The 23,610-nt window shown below is 52.5% G+C and overlaps 10 protein-coding genes across 10 annotated transcripts; 7 read left to right on the forward strand and 3 right to left on the reverse strand.

Annotated features, from left to right (window-relative positions):
* The first annotated feature begins 2,275 nt into the window (after positions 1-2,275).
* K489DRAFT_397420 (uncharacterized protein) lies at positions 2,276-5,275 on the forward strand. The gene is made up of 2 exons (XM_033606904.1): positions 2,276-2,924; positions 3,034-5,275. The coding sequence occupies exons 1-2, from the start codon at positions 2,770-2,772 to the stop codon at positions 4,913-4,915; spliced, it is 2,037 nt and encodes a 678-aa protein (XP_033464115.1). The 5' UTR covers positions 2,276-2,769; the 3' UTR covers positions 4,916-5,275.
* A 189-nt stretch (positions 5,276-5,464) lies between these two features.
* K489DRAFT_375167 (uncharacterized protein) lies at positions 5,465-5,908 on the reverse strand. The gene has a single exon (XM_033603629.1). The coding sequence runs from the start codon at positions 5,883-5,885 to the stop codon at positions 5,637-5,639; it is 249 nt and encodes an 82-aa protein (XP_033464116.1). The 5' UTR covers positions 5,886-5,908; the 3' UTR covers positions 5,465-5,636.
* Positions 5,787-7,385, reverse strand: K489DRAFT_375168 (uncharacterized protein). The gene is made up of 3 exons (XM_033603630.1): positions 6,631-7,385; positions 5,964-6,583; positions 5,787-5,907 (listed from the first exon to the last, which is right to left on the reverse strand). The coding sequence occupies exons 1-2, from the start codon at positions 7,118-7,120 to the stop codon at positions 5,991-5,993; spliced, it is 1,083 nt and encodes a 360-aa protein (XP_033464117.1). The 5' UTR covers positions 7,121-7,385; the 3' UTR covers positions 5,787-5,907; positions 5,964-5,990.
* Positions 7,386-7,404: 19 nt separating this feature from the next.
* K489DRAFT_385796 (uncharacterized protein) lies at positions 7,405-10,487 on the forward strand (the record flags this gene model as incomplete). The annotated part of the gene is made up of 2 exons (XM_033606165.1): positions 7,405-7,441; positions 7,717-10,487. The coding sequence occupies 2 exons, from the start codon at positions 7,405-7,407 to the stop codon at positions 10,485-10,487; spliced, it is 2,808 nt and encodes a 935-aa protein (XP_033464118.1).
* A 614-nt stretch (positions 10,488-11,101) lies between these two features.
* K489DRAFT_397423 (uncharacterized protein) lies at positions 11,102-12,174 on the forward strand (the record flags this gene model as incomplete). Its single annotated transcript, XM_033606905.1, has 2 exons — positions 11,102-11,154; positions 11,181-12,174. The coding sequence occupies 2 exons, from the start codon at positions 11,102-11,104 to the stop codon at positions 11,947-11,949; spliced, it is 822 nt and encodes a 273-aa protein (XP_033464119.1). The 3' UTR covers positions 11,950-12,174.
* Positions 12,175-12,238: 64 nt separating this feature from the next.
* K489DRAFT_348125 (uncharacterized protein) lies at positions 12,239-13,202 on the reverse strand (the record flags this gene model as incomplete). Its single annotated transcript, XM_033602364.1, has 3 exons — positions 12,963-13,202; positions 12,450-12,897; positions 12,239-12,374 (listed from the first exon to the last, which is right to left on the reverse strand). Exons 1-3 carry the CDS (start codon positions 13,120-13,122, stop codon positions 12,239-12,241), a joined length of 744 nt encoding a protein of 247 aa, XP_033464120.1. The 5' UTR covers positions 13,123-13,202.
* A 3,082-nt stretch (positions 13,203-16,284) lies between these two features.
* Positions 16,285-17,646, forward strand: K489DRAFT_366285 (uncharacterized protein; the record flags this gene model as incomplete). The annotated part of the gene is made up of 2 exons (XM_033602754.1): positions 16,285-16,487; positions 16,548-17,646. 2 exons carry the CDS (start codon positions 16,285-16,287, stop codon positions 17,644-17,646), a joined length of 1,302 nt encoding a protein of 433 aa, XP_033464121.1.
* Positions 17,647-18,926: 1,280 nt separating this feature from the next.
* Positions 18,927-19,561, forward strand: K489DRAFT_6299 (uncharacterized protein). Its single transcript, XM_033608778.1, has one exon. It carries the CDS (start codon positions 19,051-19,053, stop codon positions 19,462-19,464), a length of 414 nt encoding a protein of 137 aa, XP_033464122.1. The 5' UTR covers positions 18,927-19,050; the 3' UTR covers positions 19,465-19,561.
* A 242-nt stretch (positions 19,562-19,803) lies between these two features.
* K489DRAFT_6284 (P-loop containing nucleoside triphosphate hydrolase protein) lies at positions 19,804-22,288 on the forward strand. The gene is made up of 2 exons (XM_033608773.1): positions 19,804-20,072; positions 20,133-22,288. The coding sequence occupies exons 1-2, from the start codon at positions 20,004-20,006 to the stop codon at positions 21,993-21,995; spliced, it is 1,932 nt and encodes a 643-aa protein (XP_033464123.1). The 5' UTR covers positions 19,804-20,003; the 3' UTR covers positions 21,996-22,288.
* A 275-nt stretch (positions 22,289-22,563) lies between these two features.
* On the forward strand, positions 22,564-23,361 carry K489DRAFT_385798 (triose-phosphate isomerase; the record flags this gene model as incomplete). The annotated part of the gene is made up of 2 exons (XM_033606166.1): positions 22,564-22,601; positions 22,656-23,361. 2 exons carry the CDS (start codon positions 22,564-22,566, stop codon positions 23,359-23,361), a joined length of 744 nt encoding a protein of 247 aa, XP_033464124.1.
* Positions 23,362-23,610: the final 249 nt, after the last annotated feature.

The raw sequence follows: 23,610 nt of genomic DNA on the forward strand, positions 1-23,610 counted from the left end.
GAAGTGTAACCTGACACAATGTCTCCAACAGTAACGCGGTCGACGCGAAGACTACCTAGAGACTTAGGTAGGCATTGAATCTTGGCTGAATCGATGGCATATCCATTTGATTACTAGGTCTTGTGATGAATCGAGCGAATGGAGGATAGTTGTGGTCATCCCCAGGAAACCATTCTGGAGGCCTCAGGCTCGATATACTGGTGTTGAAAGATATGGAAATAGCCGTTGAAGACACAGTGTGAGGACACTTTCCTTCAAAGCGGCCTGCCATTGCCCAAAAATAGTCACACCGGAGGTGTCGAGTATTCCGAATTCCTCCCACAGTACCATATGCCCGTGTTTCGGAACGTCATGTCAAATCAACGATAACGACCAATGCCGCTGATCTCCTGAGATCGCAGTGAAATGTGGAGCCTGGTAAATAAGCCGTCTGTCATCCGGCTGTCAGCTGTGTTCCTGGAGAGTGTTCCCTTAATCCGATATACATCTACATTGAGCATACGTGCGGCGCGCCGGGTTCGTTCCGGAGTTGACAGCTTCCTACCACCCACGCGTTATCTATGGGCGCTCATCTCCGAATGCCTTCCAGCCACTTGCGTGGTCGACCTAACTTGGCATTGTTTGGAACGTAGATGTGGTAGGATTCATCCTTTTCACAAGCTTTTCGATGTCCCCAGATCTCGATGATTGTACGCCTGGCCGAATTTGGCACCAATGATGAGCGGAAATGATGGAAGCTGGAGGAGAAGTACTATAGCGACCATCTCTACTTCTCCATACTGAATTATTAACACCACACCCGCATACTACATATCATAAACACCTGCCTGTCATCACAGACATGCTGCTATTTCGATTCGTGGAGCTTCGTCTCTCTGGTGCAGCAGGGGTTCCATGTGGACAACTTTTGCATGTAACGGTCTTGCCTCGACAAATAGTCACAAGAGCATGGCTCAACTTTCTTGCTCATCTCCTATTCTACGGACGACAGGAACCGGTCCGGACCAGGTCCCGTCTGAAGAATGCTGCGCGATGATGGCATGAAAACCTCCAGCCATCACCGTCGTTTCGTCTGGACCGTCATCTGCCTCGTCCCATGGCTCTCATAAAAAGTGCCGAGCCGAACTTCAGCCCTAGGAACAGGAGCCCCTCGCACGTGTGAAGGTTCATATGTATACCTTTTGCCCCTTGACGCTCAACCCTCCCCATGCAAATGAAGCAGGCCACAGATGGTTCGGTAGGTTTGCCGTGACTATGTCTATGTGGCCTATGCGGATATCGAAGTGGAGACATGATCTCTATCGCCGATGAAGTCCAGCATGTAGCGAGGCACGGCTCAAGCTTGGAGAGCGCTTAATCGGCAGTTCAAGCTCAAGCTCAGGGCAGGCGCAGCAATCAATTTATTACATAGGATATCATCATGATCGAATAAATCCTGTTGGCAATGGCAGATCTCGCAGTCGTGGCGTTGGCATGAATCTTCTTCCCGAGAAGCCGAACGATAGTCTTTTGTCCGCAATGTGACAAAGTTCGGGACCACCTTTCCACACCTGGGCGTATCATGGATTCGGCCTTTCTGACAGGTCGCCTGCCGTTGCTAGCCCCGCCATCAAACCAGACATTGAACGATTTGGCCACGACGTAGGCCCTTGGATCGCACATTAGCATTGAATTGGGAAAAGCATCACGAAACCACGATCATGTGCCCAGGCCGCGATGGAGGTCATAAATGCCCTGTGAGATTGTTTGGACATTGGCTGTTGTCGTCCCATCTCCTCGGCGCCACCATTTGATGACGAGATGCAGTGTGCGGGCAAAGGGATCGGTGTGTATGAGGATATTTGCACTACCACATGCAGGAGTAAACGTTCCAAGGGATCCACTTTTTGACTTTTTCCCACTGCATGTTCGCCCATCATCAATCCCATGGCCAGAAGTACTCGATTCGATCGCTAGTGAAGATCAGCATGAGCCGCTTGGCAGGCCCAAAGCCACGCCGATTGGCTCATCGCTCCAGGCAGAAGACCGACCGAGCGACCAGTCGACATGAATGACAGCCATGAATGACAGCCCGCAAAGGATGTTGCAGTGAGATACCGTACCTAGTACCGTTGTAGAGTATGGATGTTATCGCACGCTGGCGGCGGAGTAGGCGGTGGGTGGTGGTCCTCCTCCACACCTCACATTACCTACATACTGTAGTTACGGCACCGGTATTGTACAGACTCCACGAGTGGTTACTTGCTTGTGCGCAGGTACAGCACAGTCCGAGATTGAACACCCGCGCAACTCTTCCTCTTGCGAACCTCTACACACGCACAGTCCGCCGGCTACTTCTCTCCTCTATATTCTGCATTCCTTCGACACCATCATCATCACGACTGGCCGCTGCAGTACCGGCAATTTGACGATGGATGGCAGTTGTCGACATTTCCTGTCCTGACCGTTCTCCCCACCCTGCCTCAGCATCATCATCACAATTTACATCCTGTCGGTTTACCACACCACGTAACGGATATGACTACCGTCACCACCGCCTTTCCTCCGACCTCACCGTAAGGCTTAGGCTAAACGATCTTTTCTTCACGCCGGGAGAAGGCTGTACTCCACCACCTGCGGCCTGACAACGCTTCCTCATCACTCTTCCCTCTGTGTCAAATGTGCTATACGTAACCAGTCCCACCTCCGACCTCTCCTGTCCTCATCCGCTCTCTCGTCATCGTCACTGTTCGGTGCTGCCATACATGCGGGAAGCTTGCGTGTCAACCGATGGGACATGCATTGACTTGCTACACACCATCCACATTCCACTTCCAATTTGACGATCACGATCTTTGGCTCCCTCCCAGCAAGAAGCCTACCGAAGACTCAACGCTGCGGTTGACTTTGCCAGTCATGGAAGGTGATCAGACATATAACAATGGGTATGCATGAACACTATCATTTTCTTCCTCCATCACCCTGCCTCGTCAGCAATAGCATCCACCCGACTATCAACACTTCGCCCAACATGCCGCTGATACTACCATACAGACCTGCCTGGACCTTCCAAAGCCCGGGCCAGACGCCTACCTCGACATCCTTTGACACCAGCATCTTCCAGACGCCAAAATCAATGGCATATCCCTCACACTTTCAAGACGCCTTCAACACACCACATCTGCAAAGCTACAATACCCCGCAGCAGCCCGAGTACCCTATCCTGACACCACAACAGCAGCAGCAGTTCATGCCTGTGGAGACTCTTCGCTCGAATGCCTATGCCAATGGACAACCGATGGTGGGACGTGCTGATGATACCGGTGCGATGGATATGGGGCTCGTGAATGGACAGAGCAATGCAAACATGCCGCAAATGTCACAGGCATATGCTGCGCAGCAGGACAACATCATGGTTTCGGGGAACGACTTCCATTCAGCTTTTGACCAGAACTCGTTTGCCATGTCGTTCGATTCGTCGCAGATGCAGACGCCGCCTCCAACTGGTGATTCTTCGGCAAAGCGTCTGCCACCAGGTCCACACGTCGCCTTTGATACACCATCAACGATTGCCTCAAGAAGGAATGTGACGCCTCAACAGTCTTACTACCCACAACAGGGAGTACAGCAGCAGCAGACCCCTGTACACTTCCCCTACCTACCTTTCTCTCCCGAAGAATATCCCTTCGCCAATCTCGGACCCGTCACAGCTCCGGCAATGACCCAAGGAAACGTTTTGTGGGCTCAATCATCTCCCACTGGGATGTATCCGCAACAGAATTTACTAGCTGATCCGTTCGCACCTGCACACTGCGAGTCCATGATGTGGCCCAGCATGAACGCTACAGCGGGCGTGCAAGGCGTTGCATTCGACACGCCCGCAATGGTTGAGTTTCCCACAATGGCGCCTCACCAGATTCCAATGTCAGCAACCTCTGTCGTACCGAGCTCGCGGCCGAGCACTATGTCTGGCGCTGTGGACCCCGCTCTGCTCTTTGACTCGTCCCGAAAGTCGATCTCCCAGCAACGGGATCTTAGTCAGATGAGCCAGTCCAATGCAGGCGCTCTCACAGCAGCAGATACTGCTCGCCGAGCATCAGCTACCGAGGATGCCAATTCATCCACCGTGCACACCCACTTTGATGTGTCATCGGCAGCGGCCAGACTACCAAGTGCGAACCGACCTGGGCTTCGACGAAGCAATACCACCGGCACCATGTCTGTGCTCCAACAGCAACATCAACATATCCCTGCCCGGACCGGATCCCCACTCAAGCGCGGTGGACTTCCTCTTACTTCTATCACCGAAACATCGGCAGCAGCAAAGAAGCCCCGCCAAAGGACTTCAGTCATGCTTATGATCGATGAGTCTGGAAGGGCTCGCACAGAATCTCGCCCACTCTCCGCTAGTGGGAAGGTAGACAGCCCAACACAGTCAGCTCGTGCCAAGTATCCCGGCCTCTTCGACAGCGATTCAGAGGACTCGGACGATGAAGCTAATGATGCCGCCAGCGACGCATCGTCTGCGTCAATTGCTGCACGCAATGCGTCATTCCACCCACAGTCCCGACCTCACGCGTCTGCCGGTCATCAGTCCAAGGCTGGTCCGTACGATCGCTCTTCGTCCGTAGTCGATGATGATGATGCCGCATCGACTATCCCCTCTCGATCCTCCTCCTCCGCCTCAAACCGCGTCGCACCGTCTCGCGCAGCCATTGCTGCCGTGGCACAGCTCCGTCGTGCATCGAGTCTAAAGAGGTCGCAGAAGCGCAACAGCATCGCCGGAAGTAGCTTTGCCTTCTCGACCGCCGACTCATCCATGCTTTTCGGCGAAACATATGGACCTCTTCCCACCCTGTCACATCAAGGTGCCACTCTGGAGGACCACAATCGCCGATGGAGCACCCTGTCACTCGGCCAGCAGCAGCGACGATAGTCTTGTCACCCTGCTCATAGCTGCATTGGAGCTGCACATAACCATCCCGTCCACGTTCTGTGGATTTCTCGTCTTTGTTTTCATGGACTTCCGAAATTGCTGCGTTCAAGCGATGAGAATTTGTTCACCACTATTATTACCCCTATTTGTTGATTATCCACGCTTCACGGTTCAGGAAAGGAGTTTTTGTGGCTTGTTGCCAGGTTTTCCAATTGCATAGAGTTTTGGGGAGGTCGGAATGAGCACGGATTGGACACACACACAAAGAAAATGACTGAGACTCTCGCGAGAGCTAAGACCTTAACTTTAATATATAGTATCAGACCATATTACTATTGTATACGAGATCTTCACCAACATCATGAAATCTTCCATGACAGTGTTGCAACCTCACGGAAGCGCTTCAAATTTGAAATCTTTTGAGTTTGGGTCGACTGAGGACATGTGCATTATGCCGTGTCAATTTACAACAGCGAGGACCTTAACTTGACAGGGTGGCTAACAAGACAAGACCCAATAGCCGTCAAGATTTCACATGAATGCACGTTTGGAAGATTGTGTTTAGGAAATTGGCTCAGAGACCAGACGGACATGTGCCCGTTCAGATCGATTTTCTGAACATTGAAAATGTGCCTTCCATCGCGAGATGTTCGCACTCGAGTCGCAAAATAGAATACATTTCAACACAGTATCTGGCTGCTGGAATAGTACAGTACCCACCTTAGCAGTCTGATACGGTCCTGGGTACAACCACTTTTCTAGAAGAACGCTTTGCAGAAGCCACCTCAACCGGAAATGCAACAACCAAAAGCAAGCAGAAAGAAAATCGGAGCCTCTCGTTTGATAACGACGTTGGCGATAATCGGAGAGAGTTGCGTGCAAGCCGGTGCTTACCCTTTGAAGAGGTAGTCCGACTCACCGTTGTTATCGTCTCCCATAATGCGGCAAATCGTCTCACAGTCAGGCTCATACTGTTTCGTCAATGTGGCCGGCTGCGGCGGTCAGTATACTTACCATCGTCGGGGGGTCAATGAATTAAAAGTCTTACCAAGATGCTCGTAATGCTGTGTAGCTTTCAATATCGTCGTCGAGACCGCGAGTCGTCATAGCCGCCGCTACCTTCGTACGGCCGTTTCTGCCCGCTGCTGTAGCCGTCACGGTCACGATCTCTCCGCTCATAGCGCTCATTCTGGTCGCGATCCCGGTCTCGGTAGCCTCCTCCTCCTCCGCCGCCGCCTCTGGGTGGCAATGGCTCGAAGTTGGCATTGTTCCTTGGGCGTTCGTCTGAACCTCCGCCGTAACCACTCCGTCCACTGCCACCTGCACCGCCAGATCGAGGTCCAGCAGGAGCACCGTCAGGCGGTCCGTTTTGGAATCCTCCGCCACGGCCACCTCCGAAGCCGCCGCTTCCGTTACGGAATCCTCCTCCACGTCCGCCGCGGAATGGCGCACCGCGATCGAAACCTCCCCTGAACCCACCACCGCGGAAGCCAGGACCGCTTGGAGGTCCGTAGCCCATGGATTTCGCAGGCGCTTTGGTGTAGTGACGGCCGCCTTGACCACCACCGAAGCGACGTGGGCGCCAGTCTTTAACCGTTCGACCGCGCTCAACATCAACGATGACCTTGCGGTTATTGATGACCAAGTTTTCCGACTCCTTGTATGCAGCTGCGAGGGTTAATATACGTTTGTCAGTTCGTGAGAAGTGTCATTACCTTTCATATCAAGTTCGTTCTCGAACAGAACGAATGCATAACCTCGTGGTTTTCCGGATTTCTTGCCCTTTCCCCTATCCGTTACTATCCGTACGCGTTCGATTGCACCGAAGCGCGAGAATTCTCGTTCAAGATCCTTCGTCGTAGCGTCGTAGGACAGCCGTGAAATGAAAAGCGTCTTGTACGCGTCTCCTCGAATATTGCTGTCTTCGTGTGGCTTGTAATTGTTTTTGTAATCCTCATCGATCAATTTGGCATGTCTTTCCCGCTTCTCCAACGCTTCCCGATCTTTCCTCTGAAGCCATGACTCAGTACCTGCGTCATCTTTCTCTTGCTCCTGTTTCTCTTTCAGAGCTTCGACGAACGCCGCACTACCATCGATCGCTTTCGTCCTCCTATCACCGGGTGCGTGATCAGCAGGTGGTAGATATCTGAGGGCCGGTCGTGGCTGGAAGAGCGCGAGAAGATTCGGAGGTAGTTTGTCCGTCATGTTGATGAGAGGCGATGATGGGTATGCACGATGCTAAAGTTTATCAAATGTTGATGATCTTAGCCCACTGAGAGTGGCCGCTGTTGTGTTTTTCGAAACACGGCACGTGAGATCCTGTGGCTCGCGTATCAAGCGCTCCAAAATTTGAGGTAGCGCTACAACAACACCTTCACCGAGGTGGCCTGGGCTTGAATTGAGTCTGATGGTGAGAGTGCAGTTTCTAGCACGATGCCAATGAAATGGGAATAAAAGAGTGACAGGCTGGCGACAGCAACTCAAAAAGGATGATCGCAGACACAAAACCAGTACAGGTGTATCCGCGTCGCAAAGTGTCTCGGTCCGTTCCGTCGTCAGCTTCGCGAGTGTGACGTGCATTGCCAGGGCTTCCAAGTTTCCGCAACGCTACGCAGCGTCCAACTACAGAAGTCCGTTTCCGCCCTCGAGGTTGATCGCCTGGCAAGTATTTGAATTTATCTTTTGTTTAGTCAGATTCAGTCTTGATGCAAGTAAGATGATTTCGAGGCTGCTGACCTCGAGGGCCGAGGCCAAGGTCCCGCGCACGGCTACGGCATTGTCGCGAACTCAGCTCAAGAAAGTGGCCATACACACGAGCGGAGCGCCCATCACAAGGAGATTCGCTTCGCACGCAGCAACATCAAACGCCTTGCTGAGCTATCGGGCTGGGGCGCGATGGCTGCAACGCAGAGTCTGGCCGTTTGGCTCAAATGCTATCCACAACCTCCCTGCCGTTCGTCATGCCTCCTTCGCCCGGATCATACCCAGTCTTGCCATGAAGTTGCTGCGACTCCCGGCCATGCTGGGCATCAGTATGGTTGCAGGAGCGGCATACATACAGTATCAGGCGGGCAAAGCAGGCACCTACTTTATGGACATTCTCGGCAGGACCACGGCAACTGCTGGCAATGCAGCCACAGGAGTTGTGGATGGCGCGGGAGATATCTTTGCACAATTGTCCCGAGGATTCGACAAAACGAAGGATGATGTGAAGAGCGTACAGATGCCGCAATGGATGAAAGACATATTCGAAGGAAGGAATGGCCAAGAGGAAGGTGCCGGCGGCGGAGGACCAGAGCCCAATGAACCGAAGCAGAGCAACATGGGAGCCGCGGCAGCCGGTGCAGCCACTGCCGGAGTATTTGCAATGGGAGGAGATGGCGACGGAGACGAACGAACAGATGAGATGGCAGCGAGGGACGATCAGATGATGATGCTCACTCGCAAAATGATCGAGATCCGTTCACTTTTGCAAACAATTGGGCAGTCAGATTCTCTGACACTTCCATCAATTGTTGTGGTCGGCTCACAATCATCTGGCAAGAGTTCCGTGTTGGAGGCAATTGTTGGTCACGAATTCCTGCCGAAGGGTTCAAACATGGTCACACGTCGACCGATCGAACTTACTCTGGTCAACACCGCTGGTTCCCACGCGGAATACGGTGAATTCCCAGCTCTAGGCTTAGGCAAGATCACAGACTTCACGCAGATTCAGAAGACTTTGACCGATCTCAACCTCGCCGTGCCGGAAGCTGATTGTGTTTCGGATGATCCTATCCAATTGAGGATATACTCGCCAAATGTGCCAGATTTATCCTTGATAGATCTTCCTGGCTACATTCAAGTCGAGGCTTTCGATCAGCCGACGGAGCTCAAAGGCAAGATCCAGGATCTGTGCGAAAAGTACATCCAGGCGCCCAACGTAATACTCGCCATTTCCGCTGCAGATGTCGACTTGGCGAACTCAACGGCTCTGCGAGCATCTCGAAGAGTCGATCCGCGAGGGGAGCGAACTATTGGTGTTGTCACGAAAATGGACCTCGTGGATCCTGTCCGAGGAGCACAAATACTCACTGACAAAAACTACCCACTACGACTAGGCTATGTCGGAGTTGTGTGCAAAATCCCCCAGGAGACGCGATCAATGTTCTCAAGAGGCTCTGCCAACATCTCGCGTGCTATAACTAAGCATGAAGCAGCCTACTTCAAGTCCCACCCGGAAGCTTACAGTCCTGAATCGAACACCCCTGTGACTGTTGGAACTCCCGCACTGAGGAAGAAGCTCATGCACGTGCTAGAGTCCACGATGTCAGCCGCCCTGGCAAACACGAGCGAAGCGATTCATCACGAGTTAGCCGAGGCGTCTTATGAGTTCAAAGTCCAGTATAATGAACGGCCACTTTCCGCGGACAGCTACCTAGCCGAATCGTTAGACTCCTTCAAACACGGGTTTAAAAGATTCACAGAGACCTTCGGTCGAGAAGAGGTCAGAAACATCGTCAAGCGAGAACTGGATCAAAAAGTGCTGGATTTGCTCGCCGCCAAATATTGGAACCGACCAATTGAGTATCTGAAGCCCATTGACCCTGCTTCCGAATTCGTTGAGGAGCCTTTGGACAGCCTTCCGAAAGCAGATCCGGAAAATCCGTTATGGCACCTCAAACTTGACGCGTGCAGTAACTCGTTAGTAAAGACTGGTATCGGCAGGCTGGCAACATCTGTCACCGCTCAAGCACTTCAGAACGCGGTACAAGGCTTGCTTCAGGACACAACATTTGCGTCGCACCCCTTCGCTGTTCAGGCTATTTCGCAAGCTTGTGAAAACATCCTCAAGGACCTCAGCTATGAGACCAGTGACGAGCTCGAAATCTGCGTCAAGCCGTACAAATATCGAGTGAACGTGTCGGACGCAGAATGGAAGGTCGGACGCGACAACATCACCGAGAGTCTCAAACAAGAATTGGAGAACTGCGACAAGTTCGCCAAGTCTGTAGAAGACAGCATCGGAGGGCGGCGAAGAACCCGAGACGTTATGGCTTTTATCGATCGCGTGCGGAAGGGTGAGACTGTCCTGGAAGGAAACGCAACCGGCGGCGCAGGCGGATTCAGTACTGAGCTTCTCAACAAGGGCAGAGAAGCCGTCTTTCTCCGGGACAGGCGCGATATTCTCCGAATGAGGTTGATGGCCGTGAAGAGCAAACAGTGTTCCTCCCCCAAGAACAAATACTACTGTCCTGAGGTGTTCCTGGATGCAGTCGCCGAGAAGCTCACCTCTACGGCAGACCTCTTCCTTGACGCTGAGCTGCTGAGCAAGTTCTACTACCAATTCCCTCGTGTGCTCGAGAAGTGGGGACGCGAGCTCGACGAGAGCACTGTCGAGCGCTTCGCTCGCGAGGACCCTAAGATCCGCCGCCATTTGGACGTCGTCAAGCGCAAGAACCTGCTTGAACACGTCCTCAAGGAGATGGACAGTCTTCGGCAGCTGGAAGCCCGAGAGAAGCGAAGCGCTCCACGCGGCTCGGGTCAAGTCGACGATGCTGGAAGGCGGAAACGAAGCTGGGGACTGTTCTAATAAATTAACTACGGTAAAACTCGGTCGCAGCATCTATTTCGGAGCGAGTCTGTCCTGTGTTTCAGCTGCCGGGGAGATGGAGGAGGGAGGAGGAGAATGATACCACATGATTTTTGTTGTTTTGATTGTCTTAATTGTTCTAGTCTACGACTGCTTGGAGCGACCACTCAACTTCTGCTGCATTATTCGTGCCAGATAGATATGTATGTGTACAGGATCGCGACTGCCACAGTAAATTTAACGACTTCCCTGAGGATCATGATCCTTTTCCAGCTTGATACTTCCAAGCGCTTTCCCGAAGTCAACCTCTCGTCGTGTAGCTACATGAAATCTCATGATCTCGTCAAGTAGAGTCGCAAACCTAGGCAGACCGATTGATACCTAGGAAATATTTCTCCATCTCCTATGATGATTCCTCGTCGCCTAATTCGACCTGTTTGCGCCCGGGCATTGCAGACCCCTACTCCTCGCCTCACACCTCGCTTCACGAACACATCGACAATTACCCGCCAGACATCGTCAACCTCCTCGTCTCACCCAGCGCGTCGGCTTGGCGATATCAAACAATCAACGGAAGATCATCTTTATGTAGAGACGTTCGGTCAATTGGCACCATGGTCGCAGTCAGGACTTATATCCCATACTCCTTTGCCCAAGTGGCGGGACTGTTTGCTGAAGCGGGAAGATAAACAGGTGCATCGAAAACGACACCTTCGTCCAAGTCCACGTGAAGCATTGCGAGACCCGACACTTCAAGATTCAAGCATCGATCCTCTCGCATGTTTCCAGCAAGCAGCATGCGATCGCAGGCATTCTCAGCTTTCCGCCAGAAGCATCGTCGAGTGATGTGCCGGCGGTGCTGGACCTTACCGCTTTTGAGACCAGCACGGCCATAATCTTTCTCTTCTGGCTGGTGAATCGTCGTCTACCAAGATTTTCGACCGAATGCGCACTTCAAGCGCAGCCGAAGTCACAGTCGCGAATTACTAAGAACGGCCAAAAACCTAATCGGATCGCGTGCTTTACTCAGCGCGATAAAGAAGAGCTTTACCGAGTCGGCATGATTGAAGCCTGGCGCCTAGGTGCGGCGCTTGGGTCTGCCACCTTCATGAATGATGTCCTCACGCTGGTCGCGATGCTGCTCGAGCGGGACGAGGCGCTCGCGCATCGTTCACACGATCCGGAATATTCAGCCACCATCGTTTGGGCACGCCGCGCGTACGATGCAATGCAAGGTAGCCCTGCACAGCGGCGCGAATTGCAAGGCTTCGCGGTTGACGTCGCCGCCAAACGAGTATTTGATGTGGGCGCCAGCGGATTGATGCTCTCGCCTGCGGAACGTCGGGCCTTGAGTGGCAATGCTGGCTTTGCTGCTGATGTCTTTGGCTCTCTGGGCGGACAGATTGGGACGAGTGGTGTCGGAATTGGCGAATTTGTGCGCGAGTACATGGTTCAGACTTGATATGGGTCTTAGTAGGGGTGATCTTGTTGCGAGCGTATGTCGATGGCTTTGGCCGAATGCATGCTTTCCGCGCAAAACGGTGTTGCTGACTCTTCGCGATTGCGCCCGTGACTCTCCCGGGCAAGCAGTTGGCCATGAGACTGTGCTCTTCACTTGGCGTCTGCGGTACAAGTCCGAGACCGTCGAATTGCATCTGCGCACAGCACCGAGCTTGTAGCTCCGCTCAAGGTATCGTGAACAAATATCAGCTTTAGCGCCTTGACCCGAGGAGCGCGTGTACGCTTTCTTTTCAGCGTGGCACGAGCATAGCCCTTACGCGATCGATTCGCTTCTGCGCTGCTTCCAGTCGCTCTAGCCGTCCTTTGCGCTCACTCTCGCGTTGTTCCATCATCTGAATTTTCTGCTTGAGTCTTTCATTCTCCATTCTCATGCTTTCATCGACACTTCCGCCTTTCTTCTCAAGGAGTCGCATGCGGTCCCTCAAAGCTGCGTTTTCCAACCTGACAGCTTCATCTGACTTTGTTCGCTTGTGCTCGAGCTGATCGATGGTCTGCTTGAGCGCCGCATTCTCCTTGCGCTCTGATGCTACCATTTCGTTGGCCTGCTGAAACAAAGTGGCGCTCAACTCCTCAATTTCTGAATTCACCTCTTTTGTCTTTGACTCAGCAGCGAGCCGAGCAGTCTGCTCGCGAATCAAGGCGGCTTTTAGCTCTTCCTCGCGCGCAGACAAAGGCGGTGATGTAGGCGTGGTTGGCGAGTTCATGGGCCTCCCGGTGATGAAGCTGCCGAAGCGCGACAGGCCTGCGCCTGGTTTGTCCTTCTCGGGCGGCGGAGGGGGAAGATGGTCAAGGGCGCGAGTCTGAATAGGATCCGTGTTACGCCGCTCCTGCTGTCGCAACTTGGCCTGGAGGACACGGATCTCATTCTCGTAATCTGCGAAACGTTGTGCTACAAGGACGTCAGCTTTCTTCCGAACGCGCAGGCACACGCGCAAATTCAGACATGCAACCCACAGGCGGAGGCCGCTTTCTCTGCGAGGATATCATTTTGCTCTTCGAGATCTTTCAGCTTCGAAGCATGATCCTTGGACATGTCGCTGCCCAGTGCGGAGTCGTGCGCTGCATGTCCGCGTGCAGTTTCGAGGTCGCTGCTGATGCTGCCGCTAGACGCCATGACAAGTCGGGTGAGGTACCGCGAAGGCCGATGGTGGTATCCAGCCCGGGTCGCATTAGATCGTCTATTCGTGTACCGTTATTGAAAGAGGAAGAAGAGGCAGCGCGTATTCATTGTGTGGACCACTCACACAACCCAGGCGACCCTGACAGGCTGGAACCGGAGGCGGGCTTCCGGGCCGAGACGTGAATACAACGAGGTTGGCACACAGACAGAGATCGGCAAGCTAACGCCCACGTGAGAGATGGCGTCAACTGTACCAGCGGGTCGTCTCAGGAACATTCGGAGTACTGTTCGCTGACGGGTGTACTTCACTCCTTGACCTGCTAGGAAGGAAGGGACACGGCAATCATGTTATATTGACGAGCGCTTGAACCGATGCCGGTCAAATTGTATCGAAAACTCATGCGCATATGGTTGATATCGCTCGCTGATTCTTCAAGGCGGAACAACATCAGGTCGTATAGCGATGAATCGATCGTGCGGCATGATTTGAGCTTGCGATGTCCGAAATATCAATCCGACCAAGCGAAACACATAGTGATGCTGTTTTGAACTTAGTCATTTCTACATTTGAAGAATACCATATGTGTGGCCTTTACATATCGAGGAACGTGTTCCTCGTTACTCGAACAGGTACCGAACCAAGCATGTTCGTTGGACTAATAGACAAGAGAGACGGAGACGCGACTTTCACCATATTTCATTTTCCGAACGTGTCATTTGGAACGAACGGGCAGACCATGACGTTGCCCATGACATGATTGTAGAGCACGACGTAATTTGTGATGGCGCTGCATTTCAGCACAGAAGATCCGTAGTGTTCGTTCTGCACGCAGACCCACGAGCAAGCCGGCCGCGAGAGAAAAAGATCGCTTGAATTATCAAAGTATTATCAAGGCGCAAACGCAACGCCTATCGTGCTTGAATCGCTATTTACCTTAATTGGGCCTTTCAAAAGAGTGGAGCTCTGAAGCAATCACGCAGGGGCGATGACGCATGACGCGGAGCTGGAAATGTGTTAATCATTACAGATCGTGATTGCACGACGTCTTCTGCGCAGGAGCCAGGGAGTTGTCTCATCAGCGAGCGGCTTAATCCGGAATGACAACAATTTACTGATCCACGAGATCAGGTCATTGGAGACTTGTATTTGGTAGCTTGTTGGTGCTAACCCCGTGCGTATCCCTCCAGCAGCTATAGACGATATCGAATGCAGGCTTGAACGCGCCAGTCAAGGTCAAATACCATTCCTTCACTGGGGACTGGCAAGTTGTGCCGGTCGCATTCTCAGGAGCGTGGCAAATGGAGCCCTGGAAATGAAATTTGTCGGTAGGCTAGCAGAAGAGCTACAGAAATCGCTCCGATAGTGTTCGATTTAATTGCGTTCGATATCAGCAGGCAACGTCTGCCCCAAATTCCACGTAAACGAACCGAGGCGAGGTTTACGAGAAGTGCGTATGTCCACACTCCCAGACATTTGCTTCGCACAGGCTGCGCATGCTATGCACGGGCGAAGGCATTGGTGGATTTGAGATAGCTTCTGTGCAACCGGCAATAGGAAGCACCCAGCACGAAGACATATCTTTTACTCAAAGAGGGCAATTCGTTTGATGCAGTGTCACTCGCCACAGCCGCAGCCTCGATCGCCGATTGTTACTCCTTCGAGGCTGCCATTGCGATGTTTGCGATATGCAGAGTACGACCATCTGTGGCTCCGAAGGTTCCTGCGGCGACAGTGGCGTGTCCGTCCAGGGTTCGTCATTTGCTCTACACTGAACTGAATTCGCACAAGGCTTTGTTCAGTGGGAATATCGATGGCCTAGGGCGGCTCTCGCATCCGCGCACCCGCTTTGGACCCGACCAGTGTAATGTGAAAGGGTGACAGGGCAGTGGCGGAGAAGGAACGGACATCAATCGATGGTCGGTCATAGTAGTGTGTGTGCAGAGTCGGTGTCTTAGTCCACACGAGAGACACGGTACGAATAGAGAATTAGGCATGCACCTGCAAGAACCACACCTTTGACCACCTGTGTTCCTGAGGTTTTCACAGCGGAATGGCATCCTCTCCTCACCTAACCACATACAGGCCAAGTGATGGTTATACTTCGGCACTTTGCTGAGATGGGTCGCGGTTTTGGGACAGGCGGACGCAGCTCCGCGGACAATCGACGATGACTGTCGCACAGGCACCAATCACACCGGGCCACTCTTCACCATAGTTTCCGCATGATCGAATTTGTGTCGATGGCACCGATCGACCACAGTGTATCGAGAGAAGTTTTCACGCGCCTGGGAAAGTCTTTTGCACGAACATGGTACCTCCCCCACCATGTACACAAAGTCGCCTCGTCTTGCCCCGATCCGCAGTAGCACGGCTCGATTTGCCACTTTCACCACTATCCCTCCCGTTCCCTTTCCGAGGTCGACGCTGTGCTGAAAGCCCGCTCTCTCACAGACATACGCCCACCCACCGCCCACCCATCTACACATCGGAGATGGGGCCTTCGCTGTATGCGCTACAGTGCTGTCCCAGTCGTACTGAATTGTACCTGTGTACCGAGCTGCCATAGTGCTCTGAGCGTCACTGACTTCCGCCGAATGCACCCCCGGCCTACATCACCACACGCGTCACATATTCTAGACACCAATATTATCATCCTCACCTTCAATGCCCTCATACCAAAGCCCATTTCCTCCCAATAATCAACACATTATCAGCTGTTGTCTTCTGCGCATCGCACAACGCTGAAGCGCCATCCTCCACTCGAGACAAATCCCCGCCGACACTTACTTACTTACCGTCCCGGAAGCGCAGCCAGACAGCTCTTCCTGTGGCCACTTCCGCGAGTAATACACATAATCCGGAAACCACTCACCTCGATCGCATTTGCAACCTACAGCACCTGTCCTATCCCCCATCTTGTGACATTTGTCTCAACCTTGGAACGTCGACAAAGCGCGCATTAGGTTGAGCTTCCTCGCAACACCGCGCCGTCAACAGGCGACTTCGGATCACATTTGAGCTTCAACACCGTCGTGCCACACGAGGCTTTTAGGTCTCCCATCAAGTGGCCATCGGTAGTTGAGCGATTCTCGCAAACGTGCCCACTTTCCTCGAGACCCTCCCAAAGTCTCTCGATCTAGTTTGCAGTCCCAAACATGAGCACTCGTATCACACGTGTCGTACCGCCTACGCCCTACGCAGTTGCCGAAAACCATTTGCCCATGGATGAAGAGCATCGCGACCAGGAGATAGGCTTGTTCGACGACCCGCTCCCAATCGCGCCGACGACGGAATTCGGCTCGTCGAACCAAAATTGGCATCCAGCCCAGCCCGGCTTCCAGATGGCGCGAGAATTCCAGTAAGTTTTGCGTTCATGATCCCACGCAGTTCATGCTATACAGAATTGTTGACGTTTTAGCAAAAGGAATTTGTATGCTGCTCCTCATCAAAGACTGGCCTCACACCTGTCAAACCAACATACCGACAGCTCCGATTTCGTGAAAAGAGAATCGCCAAGCGTGTCGTCAGTCGCAAGTGAAGATTCGTCGCACCACTTACCTTCTTCCACTCAAAATGTTATTCCTCAACGACGTTCTGAAACAGTCGTCGAGAAGTTTGGAATGATCACCCCTCCAGACGGTTGCCAAGACGATAGTCCAATGTGTGACTCCGTAGATCAAAAGGGCAAGAAATTTGCTAAGTCCCATGATAAGTCGGAGAATGCTCGGAAGGCAGCCAACAAGAGACACGCCAAGGAGAAGTCCAGGAAGTTGTCCCTTGCCGCAACTCAAGGTGCTGAGAGTGTTGCAGAGGAGCTCGAGAGTGAAGAACGGAAAGAGCAGTATCGTGAGAAGAACAAGATCGCGGCAGCCAAATGTCGCAACAAGAAGCGCAAATACAACGACAAAATCGATTTGCAAGCTTCGGAGTTGGAGAGTCGAAACAAGGCGCTTAAGACTGAACTGATGGACCTTCGCAATGTCGTGTTGATGCTGAAGGATCAGATCCTGAAGCATAGTCCTCAAGATTGCAATTGCACGCGGCTGCATGAGTATAGTATGGCACAAGCGGCGCGAATGTTGCAAAACTCGCATTCGTATCGCGTATCGAGTATGCCAATGGGCCAACAGTCTTCTGTGATGCAGCGATCTGGTTCGCGGACAATCTCAACGATGAGTGGTGTCAGCCAGTCAACAATGCAAACGCCGATCGATGATCGACGCATGTATGGATCGCTGTCTGACGAGATGGCCGCGATAAATGTGGCAGGTGACATGGCAATGGCCGTTTCCAGCAGTGACTTGGCACGCAAGCCAAGTTATGTGCAACCTTTCCACAGCTTTCAGCCGCAATATGCTACCAACGACGACATGCATTCGGCGAACGGCTCCACGATGAGTCCCATGGATTGGTCCGAGTTCGACGGCGCGAACGAGTTCGCGATGACTGGACCGACCGGAGAGATGTACACCAACAACAACATGCAGTTTGGCGAGCAGTGGGAATATTTTCAGTGAGCGTGCTTGGACGGACCGATGCCTCTACAAGTATCTCAAACTCGAGCAGCGTGTTGGCGTTTTTTTCATGATGATGATGATAACGAAATATGACGGCCGAACAACAGCGATCAAGTGATCGTTGCAGCTTGATGAACTTTCTCTCTTTGTCCAGATGCTGGGCCGATTTGTCATGGCAGCAGGATTGAACCACGTCACAGCCGATAATGATGTCGCATGGTCCTTAGAATCTTGAGGTCAGTGTGACTTGGCTATGGTTAGGTACTGATGTGTCAAAGTTGAATCTTTCAGCGATGGTCGTTGAGGACATCGAGTCTTTCCATCGAGGTTTGGCGACGATTCCCTATTACACAATGGAAAATGTCCTTTCTTGACGATGAGTGTGATGCAGATATTCCGGTCTTGATGCATGTGTAGGGTTGAAAGTGTCATCCGCGTTGCTGTTGTTCCTCGTCGCTGCCTCCAATTCAACGCCGTCTTGTCGCGATTCCTCGCCCGACGTCAACGACAGCAACGACCACCGTCGCGCACCATTCGTAAAACTGTGTGCCGGTCTTCAAGACGTCCATATAACCAACTCGCTAATCATAGGAAAAAATTCTGAATTTTGTTTTGATGAAGGACAAATAATGATAGGGGAGAGTTGGCTGTACGATGCATCTGGGGAGGGAAACATGAGTGGGAAGGTTGCGAAACGGATGATGCGTGGAAAGGTGAGAAAGAAGGAGAACCCGCGGATTGCAGCCAACGGGCGGGCTAGGACTAAGGGGTGGCACACTTCATCAGGCTTTGTGCGTTCATCTCGATCCGCGGTCGTCATACTGACACCGACATGATGCTGGAGTTTTGTATCCTAGACTAACGGAGAGTCGACCGCCTCCGCCGAAGGCGTGGCTCTCGGAATTTGTTGCGCATGTCTCAGACCAACACACGGGCCAAGCCAGCTGTGTCCTGCGCGGGAGAAAGTACCTTAAATGACTAGACTACTGTACCTTTCATGTCGTCGATCGGAGCAAAAGCAACTGCACACACCCTCGAGTGGAGTTGTTGTTGGCAAGCATTTCATTATTGAAAAGTATCATTGTGTGAAATAGGCAGCCTCTTCGACCGGAATATTTGTTGTGCGGCAGCAGTCCGAAGTAGAATCAAAAACATGCGAGGGCAGCCTCTGGAACCATTCACCAGAAAGAGGTATCCTCACACCAGTGCATCGTTCCAACTGGCTCGAAAGTCACGCCAACGAATATACTGCACCCGGGCGTGGACTATAACAACACAAAAACGGGGTGCGATTATGACTTCGCTATGGTCCTGGAATCACCTGATTCCAGCGCTTGAGGATTGGCCCCAGTTGAGACGAGTCGCCGACGTCAAGACTCCGTCAATCTGCAGTAAGCAGCAACGATGGGTGCAATTCTAAGCCGTTTGCTTGAGTTACGATCCGGAATGATGTCGCTCAGTCCTTGCACAACAGAGATCAAACGACGCGACTTACACGGAGATCGAATTGGGATTTTCCTCGGAATTTGCAAACTTCGTAAGTATTTGAGGTGCCGTGGCTCACGGGCGGCAAACAGTGTAGGAACCTCACGCATCTTGATCCTGGTTGAACTGCTCTTGCCCGTGTGCACAGTCGTATTGTTGCACAGGCCTCCCAGGCGCTGGCGTTGCGCCCCCCGAAGCGTACGGATTAAATCTTTTCGCTTTGCATTCATCCACCGGCAATCCTCCATAAGTACTGCGACAGTAGCTGAGTTTAATTCGGGCTATGGCTTCGTCTCCGAAAGAAGTTCAATCACGAGTCCTTTTAGGCCGTAGTCCGTCAGTTGCTGGCGCACAACGTGATTTCGCATTTTCAGCGCAAGGAAGCAAGAGTCGAGCAAGAGTCATTCGATCGTATTGCGCAAGTATGATCCTGGGCGATATCACGACACGTTCCACGCCTAACTCGTGGTGCGGTGTTTCCCTTGCCATCTAGTTCCACACTCGATGTTCGCATGACTAGGTGGAAATGGGTTACCTCGCCGCAATGTGAGTCAAAAAATGCGGCTGTGTTCCCTCTGACTAGAAGTCGTGAATAACTCGACGCGTGTAGACGCGCAGCAGCAGCCATGATGAACCCCGCCACGCGCCGAACAAGGACCCTGACGTGGGAACCGTCCGTGACTCTGAAATGTATGACACACTTGTCGGTTGCGCTCGAGTTAAAGAGTCAAGTGCCCTGCTCTGCGGTTGTACGCCTTATCATGTGCAGCTCATACTTTTCGTGACATTTGCCATTATTCGTCAATTCTTCTTGATCTTACTCCAGGAATGATCACACGAATACGCGCATAATATCTCGAAATCACATCACAATGGCAACCCGAGCTGAGCGGTATAAACAGGCGCCGCAAACGGCGTCCGAGCGGCGAGCTGGTGAATCGGTATCGCATTCGCACTGTCGCCACTCCGCTCAACCAAATCACTAACACAGCACGGAACAGGCTCTCAGTGACTTCGCAGATTACGTTCAGCAGCAACAGGCATTACGGAGACCTCCCATCACTGGGGCGGTAGCTGCAATACCAAGCGCAAATGAGCATGCGGAGTTAGACATTTTGGACACACTCGACCTCGGCGACGATACACCGAAAGTCCGAGTAAAGGATCTATTACTGGACGATGCCGAGACCAAGGAGCAGAGCATTGAGCAATTACAGAAGCTCCTATCGACGCGGTTAGACGAGGGTCACGGCGAGTGTCTTTTCGACGTCGGACTTGAGGATAATGGCGACAGCCAGGCTCTCACCGAGCAAGAGTGGGAGGCCTCTGTTGCGCGGTTACAAGTCGTCTTCGAGCGATTAAGGGCTGATTGGAAGATTCTGATCACAAAGAATGTCCAGGGCAGTGAGGTCGATGTTGGCAATGACCTCAAGAAAGAGCGCGGATGTGTTGGAAAACTCATGATTCGGCGGCGGCCAGAGCACGTTGACGACACCATCGAGACCCGCATCGCTGTTGTTGGCAATGTCGACGCTGGGAAGAGCACATTGTTGGGGGTGTTGGTGAAGGGTGGCCTTGATGACGGGCGCGGCAAGGCACGAGTCAACCTCTTCCGACACAAGCACGAGATCGAGTCAGGCCGAACATCTTCCGTGGGCATGGAGATCATGGGTTTCGACACCAAGGGCGAAGTTGTCGTCTCAGGTGTTCCAGGCCGGAAGCTCAGCTGGGAGGAGATCGGAAAGCGCAGCGCAAAAGTCATCTCGTTCACTGATCTTGCCGGGCACGAGCGCTATTTACGGACTACGGTATTCGGGCTGCTATCGAGCGAGCCCAATTACTGTCTCCTCATGGTTGCGGCAAATAACGGTCTCATTGGAATGTCCAAGGAGCATCTCGGTATCGCGCTTGCATTGAATGTCCCGGTCATGGTCATCATCACCAAAATCGACATTTGTCCGCCACAAATCTTGCAGCAGACCATCACTCAGCTGACCAAGATCCTCAAATCCCCTGGCGCACGAAAGATACCGATTTTCATCAAGAATCGCGAGGAGTGCGTCAACACAGCTACACAATTCGTGAGCCAGCGAATATGTCCCATCTTCCAGGTGTCCAACGTTACCGGAGAGTGCCTCGACCTCGTCCGCGAGTTTCTCAACATCCTACCACATCACGGGAAATACGACATCGACGCCCCGTTCGAGTTTCATGTTAACGACACTTTCTCGGTCCCGTTCGTCGGCACGGTAGTATCTGGTGTGGTCAAGTCAGGGGTTGTTCATGCAGGCGACACAGTCCTAGTAGGACCCGACAGTCTGGGACAATTCACAACGACTACTATTCGATCAATAGAGCGGAAGCGAATATCGGTCCCTGGGTGCTCAGCTGGACAGAGTGCGTCATTCGCTTTACGTCGAATACGGCGAAAGGATGTTCGGAAGGGGATGGTGGTCCTGCTCGCGAAATCTGAGGTCAATCCCAACATCGTCGTCGCTCAGCCCAAGGTCTTTCGCGAGTTCGTCGCCGAGGTTTTGATTCTGTCGCACGCAACCACTATCCGGACCAAGTATCAGGCGATGCTCCATGTCGGCCCGATCTCCCAGACCTGTGCGATCATCGACATCGACCGCGCGTACATTCGAACTGGTGATCGCGCGACTGTGGCATTCCGCTTTGTACAACGACCCGAGTTTTTGGCTGTGGGAGACCGGATATTGTTCCGCGAGGGACGAACAAAAGGTCTTGGGATTGTGAAGCAGGTCGGCTACGATCCAACTCACCCTCTCAATCCCGAGGCTGCAAAGGAGAAAGAGAAGGCGGAGGACGAGCGTCTGGCTGACACTGTTGCCGCGTCAGCATGACCAGCAAGCATTTTCGGCGAGTTCGAGTTTATTCTATGGCTTTTCATGGTTTTTGGTAGCGTGTTGCGATACTTGGAGAATTTCCATGACACCTTGGCAGCTATGATAATGATGATGGTTTCTATTGTCAGGATCTCGCTCAAGGCAAATTTGGTAGTAGGAGTCTTTTGTGTGTTTTAGCGATATCGATTGTTGTCGGTATAATGAAGGTTGCAACTTGACATACACATGTGGTCAGAAATAACAGAGGTGTGTTGCAAAATGACACGCCGTATTCATCTATCGAGCAATCGACGATTCCCTGCACATTGACTATGCTCCTTTGTGATCAACAGCACGAGACAGCCCTGGAGGGACTCAATGCCAGCCCCACCACCCCTCCATCATTATCCGATAAGCCGATCTCGTCGATACTTTTCCAAGCTCTTGTTTCCAAAAACAAACAACGTCACTACACCATCACGATTGGAGATAACAACTCCAACGGCAACGCATATTCACACTGGATCAAACTTCGGCAGCACGCCTGCAATCCATTTCGCAGCAAATTCAGGGCAAACCCGCAAACATGGCACGTCAATTCTTTGTCGGTGGTAACTTCAAGATGTAAGTTATTTGAGATGAGGGCAGAGTCGAATCCGGTGTTAATTCATGTGATAGGAATGGCACGATCGGTGGCATTAAAGACATCGTGAAGCACCTCAGCGAAGCCAAAGTCGACCCCAACACCGAAGTCGTCATCTCCCCTCCGTCGCTCTACCTTCTCCTCACCCGCGAGAACCTCCGATCCGGCATTGAGGTTGCAGCACAGAACGTCTTCGACAAGCCGAACGGTGCCTTCACTGGTGAGATTTCCGTCAGCCAGCTCAAGGACAGCGGTATCACCTGGACCATCCTCGGCCACAGCGAGCGCCGCACAATCCTTCAAGAGAAGGATGACTTCGTTGCCTCCAAGACCAAGGTCGCATTGGAGGGTGGCATCAGCGTAATTCTGTGCATCGGAGAGTCACTCGAGCAGCGTGAGGTTGGCAAGACCAACGAGGTCGTTCTTTCGCAGCTTGCGGCCGTAGCCAAGGAGGTCAAGGACTGGAGCAAGATTGTCATTGCCTACGAGCCCATCTGGGCCATTGGTACCGGCAAGGTCGCGACGACGGAACAAGCGCAGGAGGTTCACGCCGCGATTCGTGAGTGGCTCGGCAAAGAGCTCGGCCAGGACGTTGCAGACAAGACGAGAATCATCTACGGTGGCAGTGTCAGCGAGAAGAACTGCCGCGACCTGGCCAAGGAGAAGGACATCGACGGCTTCTTGGTTGGCGGTGCCAGCTTGAAGCCTGCATTTGTCGACATTATCAACGCTAAGCAGTAAATGAAATACATAGTGTAACAGCGATAAGTTTACTTCCCCCTGAACTACTAGCCGAGGTCACAGAAGCGTAAGAAATAAATGCATTTCACGTCGAAGCATTATTGCTCAACGCGCCGCTGCCGTACACGGAAAAGCCATGATCAGATACAGACAACGTCGTGTGCTGTCTTTCCAACGTCGCGAGACCAAAAAAGCACGAGCGAAGAAATTGTGCCGAATTGAACATGCTCTAAAAGTCCGGTGTTTTCA

Source organism: Dissoconium aciculare, assembly GCF_010015565.1.
Source record: "Dissoconium aciculare CBS 342.82 unplaced genomic scaffold K489scaffold_1, whole genome shotgun sequence".
NCBI classification, from domain to species: Eukaryota; Fungi; Ascomycota; class Dothideomycetes; order Mycosphaerellales; family Dissoconiaceae; genus Dissoconium; species Dissoconium aciculare.

Bases quoted from the DNA above. Each gene is read 5' to 3' on its own strand.
- K489DRAFT_6284 (XM_033608773.1), top strand. From the start codon at position 20,004: ATGGCAACCCGAGCTGAGCGGTATAAACAGGCGCCGCAAACGGCGTCC. The intron at 20,073-20,132 runs GTATCGCATTCG...AGCACGGAACAG, and splicing joins AGCGGCGAGCTGGTGAATCG to GCTCTCAGTGACTTCGCAGA.
- K489DRAFT_6299 (XM_033608778.1), top strand. From the start codon at position 19,051: ATGGGTGCAATTCTAAGCCGTTTGCTTGAGTTACGATCCGGAATGATG.
- K489DRAFT_397420 (XM_033606904.1), top strand. From the start codon at position 2,770: ATGGGACATGCATTGACTTGCTACACACCATCCACATTCCACTTCCAA. The intron at 2,925-3,033 runs GTATGCATGAAC...ACTACCATACAG, and splicing joins GATCAGACATATAACAATGG to ACCTGCCTGGACCTTCCAAA.
- K489DRAFT_375168 (XM_033603630.1), bottom strand. From the start codon at position 7,120: ATGACGGACAAACTACCTCCGAATCTTCTCGCGCTCTTCCAGCCACGA. The intron at 6,584-6,630 runs GTAATGACACTT...TAACCCTCGCAG, and splicing joins GAACGAACTTGATATGAAAG to CTGCATACAAGGAGTCGGAA.
- K489DRAFT_375167 (XM_033603629.1), bottom strand. From the start codon at position 5,885: ATGAGCCTGACTGTGAGACGATTTGCCGCATTATGGGAGACGATAACA.